This window comes from Ovis canadensis, chromosome 12 (genome assembly GCF_042477335.2).
Source record: "Ovis canadensis isolate MfBH-ARS-UI-01 breed Bighorn chromosome 12, ARS-UI_OviCan_v2, whole genome shotgun sequence".
NCBI lineage: Eukaryota > Metazoa > Chordata > Mammalia > Artiodactyla > Bovidae > Ovis > Ovis canadensis.
Genome location: NC_091256.1, coordinates 76700605 through 76716413, shown reverse-complemented (window position 1 = coordinate 76716413; position 15809 = coordinate 76700605). Strand labels below are relative to the sequence as shown.

The 15809-nt window shown below is 45.0% G+C and overlaps 1 protein-coding gene across 3 annotated transcripts in view; it reads left to right on the top strand.

Annotated features, from left to right (window-relative positions):
* The window catches only part of NIBAN1 (niban apoptosis regulator 1), a 175938-nt gene extending 160356 nt beyond the window's left edge, over positions 1-15582 (top strand). For all 3 annotated transcript variants that reach the window (XM_069546286.1, XM_069546287.1, XM_069546285.1), the window contains 5 exons: positions 1223-1384; positions 2957-3067; positions 4804-4911; positions 8642-8753; positions 10712-15582. In XM_069546286.1, coding sequence (XP_069402387.1) covers positions 1223-1384; positions 2957-3067; positions 4804-4911; positions 8642-8753; positions 10712-11835 — 1617 coding nt within the window. In that variant the 3' untranslated portion in view covers positions 11836-15582. The remainder of the gene's footprint in view (positions 1-1222; positions 1385-2956; positions 3068-4803; positions 4912-8641; positions 8754-10711) is intronic.
* Positions 15583-15809: the final 227 nt, after the last annotated feature.

Below are 15809 nucleotides of genomic sequence, written 5' to 3'. Positions count from 1 at the left end.
CTTGTTAAATTTTTCATTAGAGAAATCTACAAATTTAGATTTATCTCTTTTCTGTGACCTGAAACTCAGACAGCAAGTACATCCTGTCTGTTCACAGTTATCCCGTTAGTCCCTGGTTCTCCCTAGGCCCGTGTTTTCAGCATGCTTCATTCTGTTTTCTCTTTCTCCACCCACCCTCTTGTTTATTCTAGAACTCCAAAATTCAGTTTTTTAAATCGCTTTTAAATAGGCTTGGAAAATAGGATGCACTTAGTTGGTGAAATCACTCATAGTTTTAAGTATGTGTTGGTAATACTTAAAGTCTTTAGCAGGTGAGGTCTATTGCTGTCCTCTTACTGGAAATTGCATGGCCTCATTGATCAAGCTATCTCTTGTATAGACTAGAGGATGGGGAACCCCAGTTTTTAAAACTGGATACCTCTCCTAGGCCATGCTTCTTTCTATCTCACTCCCTCCCCATACCCCCACCCCCCATCTACTAGCAGAGGGAAGCCCCTGGGCACAGACAGAGCCTCAGAGAGCTCCAGGGACTCTGGCTTTACTCTTAGAGTCCAGGAGTCCAGGGGGCATCTTGACTTCCCTGGGATTTTCTGAGAGAGATGTCTCTCATGAAACAAGGCTCTGGAGGCTTGTGAGCCCAACAGCAGTTCTACATGCCAAAGAGACTTCCTGAACTCTTGAGCTCTGGAAGTGGGTACTTGGAGTCCATCAAGAGCTTGACAAGACTGGAGTCCCATGGAATGCATCCCTGGGTGTGTCCGTTGTCCAGTTGGTTCTTCTACCTGTCTCCATCCTAGCAAGAGAGCTGTCCTAGGGACCCATCAAAGGAGGGAAATAAGACAATGAAGATATCACAGATACAGGGATCTGAGAAGTGATTAATTCTAATAACATAGGTTTGATTGTTTAGAATTTATGTAATAGTCATGTAATGGGCTTCCCAGGTGGTACAGTGGTAAAGAATCTGCCTGCCAATGCAGGAGGCACAAGAGATGCAGGTTCAATCCCTGGGTCAGGAAGATCCCCTGAAGGAGGAAATGGCAACCCACTGCAGTATTCTTGCCTGGAAAATTCCATGGACAGAGGAGCCTGGTGAGCTACAGTCCATGGAGCCGCTAGGAATCAGATATGACTGAGCAATTCAGCACACACATACACAATAGTGACGTAATATAGTTCCTAGGTCTGAAGGTGTGTCATTTTCCCCTCCACCAAAATTCAGCATCTAAAGCAGCTTATGAATCTTCCACTGGATTCCGTGAAGATGGAGCCTTGTTATAATAAAGTCAACCTGCTTCAGGAGCACCTTCAGGATCTCAAGAGCCGCTTCAGGTTCCCCCACATCGATCTGGTGGTCCAGAGGACACAGAACTACATGCAAGAGGTAGGGGCGGCGGGGTCATCTGTGGTGGAAGAGGATGGGGCTACAGAGAAGCAAGCGCAGCAAATGAGACAGGTGTGCTGGCGTAGCTGGGGAAACGGGGCCCGTTTCTTTAGCCATCATGTTGAGTGATGACGTATTTTGTCCTGTTCCAGCTGGCTCCATTTTTTCCACGTTGATGAGCGTCATAGAGAAGAAATGTCTCAGGGAAATAGAGTAGCATTAATTGATAATTACCTGATTTTTCAAGTCAGTGCTATTAATGTTGGCTTCACGTTGGAATCATCTGGGGCACTTTTAAGAAATACTGATGTCTGGGCCACACTCCCAGTGATTTTGATATCTATTTTTTTGTAATTTAAAAAACTTCTCCCACTCCCATTCCTACTGCATTTAATATGCAGCCAGAATGGAGAACCACTAGGTTGAATCAATTCCGTAATCTAGTTAAAAGTAAATCAGTCACTCAATCACAATTTTAAATTTGGATTTCTTGAGTCTACTTCATAGATTCCTTTTGCTTCCAATAAAGAACTTTTTCTTTAGAAACAGGGATGAATAGTAACAGATTCGTTCCATATTCTAACGCTTTCTAAGTGAAGGAAGGGTGGGATCACTGAAGCCATTAGAGCACAATTCTACTTCACAAATATTCCTGGGGAGCTTCCTGTGGGCTGGACATTGTGCCAGACCCCACTTCAGGGAGCTAGTAGTGAGATAGACTCTTAGATAAATTCACTTTGGCGTTGAAAGTGCTGAGAGGAAAGCTATTGTGTTCAGATCACAGGCTTGGGGAAGAAAGGAGCATTTTTTTTTTTCCTTAAAAGTTATAGGCAGGATTAAATGGCACATTTTATTTATTATCTAACCTCTGAGTTGTGAAGGATTAAAGATGAATGAGGAGCAAAATTGGCCAATGGCTTAACTGAAGTTCCTTTGACAGCACTGGACTATGGTGAAATGGATACAGGCATAAGCGCAGAGAATAAGAAATCAGAACCACTTCCATTTCCTAACCCATGCGTGTGACAGTCACGGGCTCCACTGAGCCTTGACCCTGTCTCCTTTCCCAGCCTGGCAGAGAAAGGGAGAGAAGTAGGGTGGCAGGGTGAAAAGTGGAGTGAGCGATGTGCTGGGATGGTTTACATCCATTTGAAAGGAGAGGTGCAGAGCTAAGGAGCCAAAAAATAATTGGAGAAGCCTCCCACCTCATTTCATTGAGCCCTGGCTGCAGGGGATGGGAATGACCACAGGAAGTGATGATATCCCATGGTCTTGGGTTTTCCAGTGCAGGGTGGAAAGAGAGATGAGAAGAAAAGATCCATACATCTGTACATACATGTACACATACAGGTACAGGTGTGTGTGTTTCCCAGCTTCCTACTGACCTCACTGTGGTTGTGGGCTTATGCATTTCACAGACCACACAGTGGATTGAGGACTTGTTGCCCTGGGTCACCCCCAGGGTCCATCTCTGATGGTCATGCCCTCCTTTCTCTCCAACCTGACTTTGACCCGAGGGTGGCGATCCCAGCTTCTGACTGCCCTCTGCTTCTGTGTTGCTTTGGCTTGTAGCTGATGGAGAATGCAGTATTCACTTTTGAGCAGTTGCTTTCCCCACATCTCCAAGGAGAGGCCTCCAAAACCACAGTCGCCATTGAGAAGGTTAAGCTCCGAGTCTTAAAGGTAAAATTGTTCTCTCACTTGCGGGAAGCATGAAGCAAGACCGTGACTCATTTCTTTTGTTATGTGGAAAATATCAAGTTCTCTCTTTGACTTGCCTCCCCCTTTAAAAATAGTGCTGGGTCCTTTCTCCCTGATAACCGGGGACAATCAACTCACACCAGTTCCCCTTCGACTGTCGTGCCTATTCTGCCATCTAGTGGCTACTTTAGGGACCACAGGTCCTCAGCATCTGGTCACCAGCCAGAAGTGCCATGTGCTTACTTACATAGCAATTGGACTTGATACTGACTCTCCACTATAAGCAAAGAATTGTGATAGGTATTGCATGGAGTATGAAACTATAAAACACACACTCTCTTTCTTCCGAGTTTGCAATACAGTAAAACCCATTTAAATTAACAGTTTTTAGAAAAATCAAAACCTCATGGCAAACGAACTACTTCAAAGAAAGGACAGCTGCTGTGTGAAACTGTTTTAAATGTGCTTCATGCATCAGTGTATATCAAAATAGTTGTAATAATAGGAGCTTGCATATATAGAGGGCATATCTTTAAACTTATCCTGTTTCATTTGATCCTCACAAGAACTTGACTTACGTAAGCTTAACAGGCTACTTGAGCTTTGAGCTAAAACTATCCCTAAACTTAGTCCACTAATTTTTTATGACCTACTTTCCCTAAGCAGAGCTTTGGAACGGAAGATCAAAGTTTCACAGAGCCGAGGAGGTAGTCCCTGAATTTCAGACCTGGTCTTAATACCTCACAGGCAGTAGGAAACTCTGGCAACCAAATCATTGAGATTAAAAGCAATAATTGCCATGGTAACACACAAAATAATGAACTTGCCATTGAGAAAGAAAAGATAGTATCAAGGTCAATGCCGCCCCCCACCATGGCAACACAATTTTTAACTCTCAGGACAGTCCATCTCTTCTCTGGACACTTTAAACCACAAGAACATCCTTCCCACTGCTAAGTCAAATTTCTCACCACTGAGAATTCTAGTTCTACACTCTTTTCTCATGCCCTTCTTCCACATGGTAGTCTTTGGTTGTTTGAATAGAGCTATGATTCTATCCCAAGTTATCTCTGGCATAAATCTCTTTAACCATCCTTTGTTTGGCCTGACCATTCTGCACACATCCCTGTGACTATGCTCCAGTTTGTCTGTGCCCTCTCCCTGAACCCCTTTTAATCAAACCTGAGTCTCTAGACTTGGCTGTTCCATGAGTCAATAGGACATCCTCTTTCCTATTCTAGATACTGAACTTCTTTGTTGAACATACCGCAGTGCTAATGTAGCTGTGAGCCAGACACTGTCTTCTTTGGCAGAAATCATTGCAACCTACCAATCCTGCCTTCAGGATGTAGAGTGAAGGAAGGAGGTGATCAGGGCTCCCAGGCACCAACCCAAGACAGGGGTGATGAAGTTTTAACCCATCCCCTAGTTTTGTCTTCAATTTTATAACACTCTGCTTTGATCTTAGCTCAGTTTTTGTATCTGTAAGAGGGATGGCGGAGATGGGTCATTATCAGTCGTAACCTCTACCTGCAATGTGAGAGAACTGCATAGAAAGATCTCTGAAACCTTGCAACACCACTGGGGTCCTCAGAAATTAGGACAGGGGGGTGGAGGTGGGAAGGGAGACGAAGTGAGTTGCTGAGTTTTTTGTTTACACAAAATTTAACAGGTTGTAATGTTGTATTTAGCGTACGTTTCTGTCTCTGTACCGACAGCAATATGATTATGACAGCAGCACCATCCGGAAGAGGATATTTCAAGAGGCGCTGGTTCAAATTACACTTCCTACCCTGCAGAAGGCACTGGCATCCGTGTGCAAACCAGTAAGGAGATAGGTTACTCCAGAACCTGCTTTTGTTGCCTTTGAAGTTCAAGTAAATTTTTTTGGTCATGATGCACTTACAAGCAGTAGATGACCAGGGAGGGGTCAACACACTTTTCCTATAAGTGGTCAGGTGGCAAATATTTTAGGCTTCACGGCCGTATTATTTCTGTTGCAAGCACACAGTTCTGCCGTGATAGCACAAATGCAGCCATAGATGACCCATAAACAGATGTGCAGTCTGTGTTCCAATAAAACTTTATTTACAAAGGCAAGCAGCTGTCTGGATTTGCCAACCCTTGGACAAGACAGAATCTCAAAGAGTAATGATCTGAGTCTGAAACAAGTTAAGGGTTAGAATAGAGTGCCTACGGATTATTCCTCATTATGGTATGACACCCCCCCACCCCCACCCACCCACCATAGGCCCAACACAGCCTCTGAAACTTGACCACTCCATCCAGGAAAAGACCTTAAGTCACAAAATTTCAGAAGGATATTTGTAATTTTCAGTAATATTTGCTTACTGAAGTCAAAGAAACTAAAACCATCTAAAGCTTCTATGAACACTAGGCAGCTAGTGACAGCCACGCTTGTGAAGGTGTGACTATGTCACACCTTCAGCACAGGGTCGTAAGTGAGCCAACTAATGAGCCCAGGTCAAGACCTGGGTTCAAGTCCCAGCTCCTCCACATACCAGCTCTGGGGCCTTGAGCAAGACTCTTGTCCTCTCTCTCGGTCTAGATTTCATCTAGAAAATGGAGGTAATAATACTTTGCAGTATCCTTCTTAAGACTGAGAAGACCAGGGTGACACGGTGACCATTTGATGAGTGCTTGCCACATGCTCAGCACTTTGTATGGATTGTCTTGTTGATCCTCATGAAAACCCTGTGAGCAGGTACTGTGTATGTCCTCACTGCACAAATGAGGAAACCTGAGGGGTTAAGTAATGGGACCAAGGTCACAGAGCTGGCATCCACCAGAGTTTGAAGTCAGCTCGCACTCATTGGTAACATGGGATGCCCTCAATAAATGGTATTTACTACTAGTTTTTCTGCTGCTTCATGATCTGCAAGCTGGGACCTTTGCAAGGCTGGCTCCCTCTTGGCACAAATATTAAAGAGCTTTTTAGAATTTAAAAAGGGCTTTTTTGCAGCTTAGAGAGTCTCCAAACATGGAACATTAAAGTCCAGTGCATGAGTTATTTTATTGCAGAAATTTCCTTGATCATGTTTATATTCTGTACATATTGTTTTTCTTCAGAAAGCCAGAGGCATACCAAGTACCTGGCACTTACTTCTGAGGGTAAATTTCTTAGAAAATGTTTGATCAAGTCAGGGCAGTAAAGAATCTACCTATATGATTGTCTCTTGCCTATATGATTTTCCATCTTATGGCTGGAAAAGTCCAGCCGTTCAAAGAATGACTCGGTCCACTTGGACATGTCTGCATGCAAACGTCCTGTGTAAGGTATTTTTGTTTTCGAATCTCAAAGGCAATGTGGGGGCCTTGGAGCCACGTCCTCCCAAGAGAGGAAAAGAGTTAAAAAAAACAAAAAAGCCTCTTTCTGTCTGCTCCTCTCTCTCCAGCCATCTGCAGTTATACCAAATCTCTCAGAGGCGCTTGTGATTTTTAATCAAGAGAGACCGGTTTGGAGAGAAATTGAGGCCTGGCATTTTCAGTAATGAGGAATATTGTATCAGTATCAAGAAATTTAAAAACATCTGGATTTACAGAGTAGGTGAACTAGGGGAGCATTTGCTTCAGGCAAAGATTCTTTAGTTTACTAGAGTGTATTTCCCTTGGTTCTAAGATCTGCGGTACTTAACCCAGGCTGCACATTAGAATTGCCTAGGGAGATTTTTTTTTTTTTAATTCCAACTTAACAGATCCAGGGAATTAATATGTGTCACAATTCAGTCAATTCAATATAGAAAACCTGTTTTGTAAAGTTGTGCATGTCACAACAGGATAAGTGCCCCTCAGAATGATTCTTTTCCACACAATTACTTAGCTGGTTGAAAGTTCAAAGGCCTGCTGTTTATTCGCAAACATGTATAAGCATGATCCAGGCACGTGCCCAGCCAGTGTCCCTGTTTTGTCCTAGGCTTCACAGCCTAGAGACAGCAGACAGGCTCAGCACGCACTGAGCTTTGTGGGGAAGAGAGGTGGCTGAGTTTGGAAGAGGGTGCCCAGCTCTGCCTATGGGGACGGGGAGGACTTCCCAGCGCCATGTTTTCTCCCCGTCCTGAGGGATGAATAACAGGGAACTAAGGAGTGGAAGATCACGTGGGGAGATGAAAACCACAAACCTCGTTTTGCAGAGGAAGAGAGAGGCATAGAGCCGTGAGCTGGCTTGCCCAGGGTCCCACAGCCAGTGCAGGGCAGTGTGCAGTCCCTGAGCTGTGCTCTGCCCATGTGGCACTTACCTGTGTGTCCGTCTTATCTCACAGACCCTCTCAGGGTCATGGAAGCGCATGTCTCTTTAATCCTGTGGCTTTCCCTACGGTGGGTAGAGAGGGGTCCCATTATTATCCACTGGGATCCGGTCCTGGGCTACAGACGCCCCTGTCCTGGCTCTGAGAGTCTGAATGGGGTGGCTTCTGATGGCCTGCTGTAAATCTCCTCCCTCCAGGCAAAAGCCATCGAATCTCACTGCTAAGACCCTGGCTTTCTAAGAACCAGGGGTCAGGAGCCCCCATCCTGCACTATCAGGTGCAAGCATTATGGAGTTAATCCCAAGGATATGACTTGGCTCATTTTGATCCCTTCCTTGACCTCATGCCGATAAAAGGCAAGCCACCTGGAGACCCTTGGAAAGCAGGAAGTGTTACGGGATTTTGTGTGATGCCTGGATTGTCTTAGAATCACGGAGTTTCAGGGCCAGTTGGAGGGAAAGGGGAGACTGTTTCTCAAGAGTCTGTGACTAGGGATTCTCCACACCTGAGAATGGGATGCATCCTAAGAGTTAAACATATATCTACTCTAGGACACAGCAATCTCACTTCTAGGTATACCCTCAAGTAGCCCCTAAACCTGCAAAATCATACACAAGAATATCAATAACAATTATGTTCATAACAGTCAATATCCAGCAGTGGGAATATAGATAAACAGTTCTAGCTTGTCCATATGATGAGTGCCATTCATCAATAAAAACGAATGAACTACTGATGCATGCAGCACATGGATGAATCTCCAAACACAAACACAAAACAAGAGTACAGGGTTCCATTTACATAAAGTTAAATAACAAGAAAAACTAATCTAGTGTGATAGACATAACATCAGAGCTTAATCTCTTGGTGAGCAGTCTAGACTGGAAAAAGGTATAGGGGTGATGGGAATGTTCACCTTGATCTGGGTTATGGTTATCTGAGTATATTTATATGTTTAAAGTTGTTGAGCTCTACTTTTAAAACGTGTGCATTTTTCTCGGTATTTCTTACACCTTAGTAAAGTACTGTTGGCATTAAAAAAGAAGAAAAAAAAGGAAATGTCCAGACCCACTGACAAGGCCTTGAGATCATCAGGGTCTCTGGTGTCTGCCCCCTCAAAGGGCATAGTGCGTGAATCCAGTCCAGGGCATGGTGTCAGGGTGAGAGGAAGCGGGTGACCAATGCTTCACACTCCAAGGGGAACAAGAGGGACAGCTGTCCTTTCCAGAGCTCCTCTGCAAACGGGTATCTCATGTGTTGTCCCTTTATCTTCTTATCTCTCCTTCTCCAGGAGCTTCAGAAATATGAGCAGTACATCTTTGCAGATCACACCAATATGATCCATGTTGAAAATGTCTACGAGGAGATTTTACATCAGATCCTCCTAGACGAAAGTCTGAAAGGTATGGAAGGTTTCCCTGGTGCTGGAGAAAGCTCTAGATAGAGGGGCACACCCCTGACGGGGACCCACAGGGCCAGCTAGGTTTTGTCCACAGGAATGAAAGGGGAAGAGGAAATTGACACCAAGAGCTGGGAAGACAGGACAAGGGACCAAAGAAGCGAGGGCTGCTGACCTCCACTGAGCGGTCGCGATTTGGCTCACACTCCACTGGCCCATTAGATATTATTTTGCTTTCAATCCAAATAAGACCTCTGTGAACTGGGAATTTTAAGCTTCATTTTTCAGATGAGAAAACTAAGGTTAGAGAGATTAACCTAGGATGTCTCATGAACAGCTGGCCTCCTCCGGCTGTTCCAGACAGAACAAAGGAAAAAGAGCTCTTCTTGGCCACAGGCTTACAACGCCTCCCCAGCCTGGAGCAGGTGATTCAGCAGCGGGGCTTCCCAGCTGCTCTGCCTTCTCAGCACATTCCTCACCTCCACTCAGCCAGACAGAATACACTGGGCTGTGACTCCATCCTTGGCGAGTCCCATTAAGACTCTGGCTCCCAGTATCCCGTGGAATCAGGCGCTGCTCAGGATAGGAGTGTTGATAGGAAAACTTTGATAGAAATGCACAGGAGAGGGCTGTCCCTAAAACTATAGACTTGAAACATATCTGGTCTCCACAAAGAAAGCTGGCCAAGCACAAGCCCCAGGTCAAAGTAGCTCATCCAATGAGACGAGGAATACAAAGATGTCATCTCAGTATCTGCACAGAAAGAGGCGCTCAGTCAGGGCCGCTGCCAGGCCACCACAGCACCCTTGGGCGAATTAGGGAAAAAGCTCTCTTCCTCCAGTTGGCAGACTGCTCTCTGTCAAAAAATTGTCACGATATACTGGTTTGGTTTGAGCAGCACATGCTGCTGCAGCCTGCTGGAAAATCACTCTGCTGAATACACAAATCTGTGATGTGAATGGTATCCCCTTGGGTGTGAGATTGTTGGGCACTGTACAGCCTACACAGCCAGAGGTAGAGGCTGACTGTCAAAAACGTCAGCTGCTGGTTGTCGTTATTTTTTAAAATTAATTTTTACTGGAGGATGGTTGCTTTGCAGTGTGTGTTAGTTCCTGCTGTACAGCAAAATGAATCAGCCGTGTATTTACACGCATTCCCTCCCTTTTAGAGTTCCTTCCCATTCAGGTCACCGCAGCACGGGTAAGTAGAATTCCCTGTGCCATACAGTTGGCCAACAAACAAAAGATAAGATGCTCAATTGCTATGTTAATTATGCTAATTATTAGAGAACTCCAAATCAAAGCTACAATAAGGTATCCTCACTCTGACCTGAATGGCCATCATTAAAAAAAACCTACAAACAATAAATTCTGGAGAGGATGTGGAGGAAATGGTTGTTATTATTGATTTTACTCCTCTCGGGGCCTCTAGGACTGAGCTGGATGGACAGAGGCCTTTAGTTTGGACACTGCAGGTCATAAGGTTCTCTCTGCAGGCTCAGTGCTAAGGACCCATTCAGGACTGTTCTGAGTGTAAAAGCAGAGAAAATAAGGGCCTGTCGCGCCCTAAAGGAGTGTCAGTCGAAGTAGACACACTGCAGCCGCACATACTAGCAGCTAATGAGATGTGGGGGGTGCTCCAAGGGTGATACCAATGATGGTAGTAGATTTGACCTCTTTGAAAGTCAAGACCATGTTTTATTCATTCATCTTTGGATTGTGCTGTTTGAATAAATGAATAAGTGAACATTACAGAGGTCCAGGGTTTGGAATGAGCCTGTAAGCTCTGGTCATCAGGGAAGGCTTCCTGAAAGAGGGTTAGATGTAAGCTGTAATTTGAAATTGGGAAAGTCAGACGGTTAGAAAAGCTGAGAGGGAAGTTTAGCTTCTGGATAGAATCAGAAATTCCAGATTAATCAGGGCAAGGTTTTAACATTATGTTTTGCTTTCTGGTATCTCTCAGTGATAAAGGAGGCTGCTATCCTGAAGAAACACAATTTGTTTGAAGACAACATGGCCTTGCCCAGTGAAAGCGTGTCCAGCCTCACTGATCTAAAAACTGCGGGGTCAAACCAGGCCAGCCCCGCCAGGAGAGCCTCAGCCGTTCTCCCCGGAGTTTCAGAGAGTGAGATCCTGAGTAATGAGGTGTTCCAGGAGGCAGGGGAGATGAAACAGCCAGAGGTCCCTAGTCCATTGGCCAGAGAAGAAGGCCTTTCCCTCCCTGTGTCCAGCCCTCCCCCAGATGGGGACACGCAGGTCATTGATTCAAGTATAGATGGCCCGGTTGTGAATCTGGTGGCTACAGAGGTGACAGCAGGCGCCCTGGGCACACACTTGTCACAGCTGGAGTTGGAAGAGACTCCTGAGGGCCGGGGAACCACCCAGGAAGACACAGAGCCCAGCTCTGCCGCAGGCTCCTTGAAGGAGCTCAGAAATTTGCTGATGGTGACTGCCGAAGTACCAGAGGAGTCCGCTGTGCTCGAGGTTGAGAAAGATACACATGAGGAGGCCCATGTTCCCCAAGATACTGAAAAAGAAGAGGAAGCAACCCAAATTGACACAGAGGCCAGTCAAGCATCTGCCTCGGGTCAGGACAACTGTGAAGAAAGTGAAGTCAGTGAGGGGGAGGCCCGTGGTCCAGCTCCCAAGGCCGAGGCCAGCGGGGTGGAGCTGGGAGAATTTCCAGACGCTCAGCCAGCCTGCGGGGGGCTCAGTGAGGGGGCCCAGGGCCCAGACCCCACAGAGGAGCCGGGAGAGCCCGCTGAGAGCAAGCTCACAGAGGGTGCTTCCGGACTGGGCGCCCTGGAAGGAGGAGGGCCCGTGTGCTCTGTGGAGGCTGAGGCTGTGCCCCTAGAAGCTTGCGTGTTCCGTTCTGACCCCATCAGCCCCAGGGAGAGCCAGGTTTCTGTGGAAGAAGAGGCGGTGGGCGGGAGCTGCAGCGCAGCCCAGCCTGCCACCAGCGAGGATGCCCAGGAGAGGAAGGCCGACCCCGTTCACGAGTGTCAGTGGGTGGTGGAGAACGTCGCCAACATCGATACCCTAGATACGCAGAGAGAAGACCCCCCAGAGCCCCCTTCAGAGGAGTGAAAGGGACAACGTGGCCAAAGTCCTTCTTGGAACAAACTCAGCCCAAAGGGGGAGGGGGGCGGGTGCCTGTGAGTTGTTACCAAAAAAAAAAAAAAAAGCATGAAGTACTTCTTTAATTTGTATCATGAACTAGAGGGAAATGCACACGGGGCAGGAGCACTGAGGCCAGCCTTTGTGGAATGGAACTGTCCTCCCATGAATTATGGCTTTAGCATTTAAGTAAGAATTACAAAGGTAATGGCGTGTGTCGGGGTGGGGTGAGAGGCAGCTGAGGAGCCCAGGGTGGGACGGGGCTGCAGGGAAGGCAGAGGAGACAGCTGGGCACCCTGCACATTCTCTTCTAATGCACTTTAAGGCTTCTTCATGCCCGGCTGCAGGAAAGGGAGATGGTGAGCTCCGGCCCCTCCCGCCTGCTGTGTGCAGCCCACAGAGCCTGAGCGATCAGCCTGAGACATCTCAGGAAGGCTGAGCGGAAACAGAGCAAGACTGTGGTCTGGGGGGCTGGCTGGGACTCTTACTAATGCTGCGATCAATTTCCTACTAATTAATCTTGTTAATTCTTATTAATTAATCACTTTTTGGAGAACATCAGATGAGGCAAGGAAATTTCTTTGGCATGTTTAAGGCTGAAAGCCTTCCAAATTAGCCTTAGACTGTGCAGAGAAAGAGCTTAGCTAAATTATCAAGCATAAAGCCGACCAATTAAACATTATTTGAACAGCTATTCTACAACACATGCTGTGTTAGGCATAGTAACAAAAAAGAACAAAATAAAAAAAAGAAAGATTAGGTGCTTGTCTAGCATAAATGAAAGGATCCAAAGGAATTTAATCTGAAAGAAAAAAAATATATACTGATTTTCAAAATATGACAACTTTCTTTCTTTGCATTGAAACAGTCCTGATTTATTCCCAGAAGGGAATAAAGTGAATAAATGAATAAAAGAAGAAAGAAAAGAGGGAAGTAAAAGGGAGAGAGAAAGGAAGAAAGAGAGAAATCAAGCTATAAATCATTAAGTTCCAAAGATATTACCAACAATGGAAATTATTTGCTCAGTTGTTTAGCAAATTGAGTCTTGTTATGTCCCAGGCACTGATACTGTGGTGAAAATGGCTCTCTTCCTTTCTCTTAGAACTTACTTTAATGGAAATAGATGGCAATACATCTTCTGAATGGATCATGACCTTTACCTGTGAGTGTTAAGGTGGAATGAACTTTCTTGCCAAAGATTAAAAAGATATATTCTCTTGTCCTTCAGAAGAATACCAGATGATTTTCTAAAAGCTTTAGTCCCAGGTCTACATCTTGAAATTTCCTTCTACAAATTTTAAAATTAGATCTCAACATATTGTCCTAAGAGCTTGTTTTGATTATCATCAGCAAGTAGTTAATATCAGTTTGGTTTTTTTTTTAAAGAATTTGTCCATAGTTTGACTAATTAACCAGGAATTAAAATATCTCTCTCTCCACCTCGCTATGAAGAATTGCTTGGATTTCTGGGTCATAGGGGATGAAAAATAATCAGTATACTCTCATATTGAATTGTTTCAACCTTGACTCATAAGGTAAAGAATCTGTCTGCAAAGCAGGAGACCTGGGTTCAATCCCTGGGTCAGGAAGATCCCCTGGCCAAAGGAATAGCTACCCACTCCAGTATTCTTGCCTGGAGAATTCCAGGACAGAGGAACCTGGCAGGCTGTAGTCCATGAGGTGGTAAAGAGTCTGACATGACCGAGTGACTAACACTTAGAGTGTTTAGATCCTCTCATTATAGGTGGAGAAGGCAACAGCAACCCACTCCTGTACTCTTGCCTGGAAAATCTCATGGACAGAGGAGCCTGGTAGGCTGCAGTCCATGGGGTCATGAAGAGTTGGACATAACTGAGCAGCTTCACTTTCACTTTTCACTTTTCACTTTCATGCATTGGAGAAGGAAATGGCAACCCACTCCAGTGTTCTTGCCTGGAGAATCCCAGGGGTGGCAGAGCCTGGTGGGCTGCTGTCTATGGGGTCTCACAGAGTTGGACACGACTGAAGTGACTTAGCAGCAGCAGCAGCATTATGGGTGGAAGGCAGAGGTCACTCCCCTCCCTGGTCCTCATCGTGCCTATGTTCACTCATATCCTTGCATTTGGCACAAAATATTGCAATTATGTTTACTTCCTGTCTCTTCCAGGGGCCCTTTCCTTCAAGGACAGATGCTAGGGTTTAGTCATCCTGTGTACTTCCTGCACACGTAGCCTTGAATAATGGCTCCCTGGCTTCTCAAGTCACTTTAATATCCCTAGTGCCTAACAAGGAACTGCTTGTGTCAGGCTCCTCAGGAAATGTGAGAACTGATCACCAACCACACTGCTGTGCTGGGGCTATTTGGGGCTTGCTGTCAGGCAGGAGATATATTTTACTTGGGCTTTTTGCCCTTGGGAGTCTTCCCTTAAATCAAGTCCAAAGTCCAAAAGGCAAGTGGCCAAATGGTCTGATGCGCTGCCCGGTGAGACCGAGAGCCAAAGGAGCAGTGCCCAGCCTCCCCGAGGACTGCCCTTCTCTCCAGGAGAATGGTGATCAGCAAGCAAGGAGGTCCTGGAGCAGGCTAAGCCCAAGTAGAAGCTTCTAGCTTCCTCCCTTTTGCTCACCTCAGGGCTCCTGGCCCCACTTGGAAAGCTGAGAGATTTTTCCAACCCTAAACGACAGTACCTGTCGTTTCATTGGATGGATGAACATCAGTGTCTACCCATCTGCAGGTAGAGGAGCTGAGAACGCAGGTTTTCTGTACGTATTTCACAAAAGACACAACCACTAGATTAAGTCAGCTGACTGTTCCATTTGACAATGGAACAGGAAATTAAAGTGCATTAAAATTTCCTTATTTGTTTTCACATGTTGAGTGGAATAGTTTCCTATTACTGGGTTTCTCTTGCTTTTGATACAGACTTGTCTAGATTGCTTCAGTGGTTTCCACGTTGGAGCAAGGTTATTGTGATTTAAGTAAGCAGCAGGAAAAGCCTCGGCAAGCTGCTCAGAGGCTCTCTCCTATGGACAAATTTCTTTGAAATGCATAAAACTTCAAGACGTGGTTTTTGGCAAAAATTCCATGACTAGTTATGTTTTATTGACCTTTCACAAAGAAAGAATATTTTCCTTAAAAAAGAATTCGCTTGTCAGTTTTTCCTTTGCAGCTTAGAGCAGAGTCAGTAGTGTCTTGCGTTATTCAGAGTAAACTCATTCCAAAAAAAAAAAAATGCATTTTGGAGACAACAAGGACAAGATTCCAGCTTGTTCAAAATTTTTAGAAAGAGACTGAGTATGAAGAACTATGGGTCTTCATCCTCTGTCTTCTGCATTTTACTACAAAGATTCTCAAGTCTGGTTTCATAGCTTTCAGATTAGAGGTAGTGATTTCAGTGGGTTCCACGATTCTCTCAGATAAGTGATTTTATTTCTTTATAAAAAGTGCTAAATGATGTATGCTAACCTAGCAAGTTTAATTTGGGGAAGAGAAAGACATCACTGACTAAAATAAATAATACAGTTTCACTCGGTGAAAAAGTCAGTTACATGTACCTTCTTTACCATAAGCAAGTGGGTTTTACAATTTGCTTCTGAAGTCTGCAACCTCAATAAGGAGATCTACACTGTGGATTGATTTTTCTGGTCACTATATAAAGCAAATAAACTTAAACCACTTTGTAACCACATATTTACCCTGCCAAGTGCCTATATTGCAATAAAATGTTTGTCCTTGAAAAAGTGTCCAGATGTCATATTTATTTGGAATGGGGCTGTTTTCATCTTTTAAGCAAATGTCAAACTTGAATTGGGAGGAACTCCTCAGAGATGGAAAAGTGAGTCAGTGTAGTACAGAATTTTACTTTTCTGCCATGAGGAAGGAATCCACAGGGAAGTCACTTAATGTCAGTTGTAATCATGCTTTTAAATGCATATGCTAATTTCTGTGGGAATCGGATTAGGTCTAT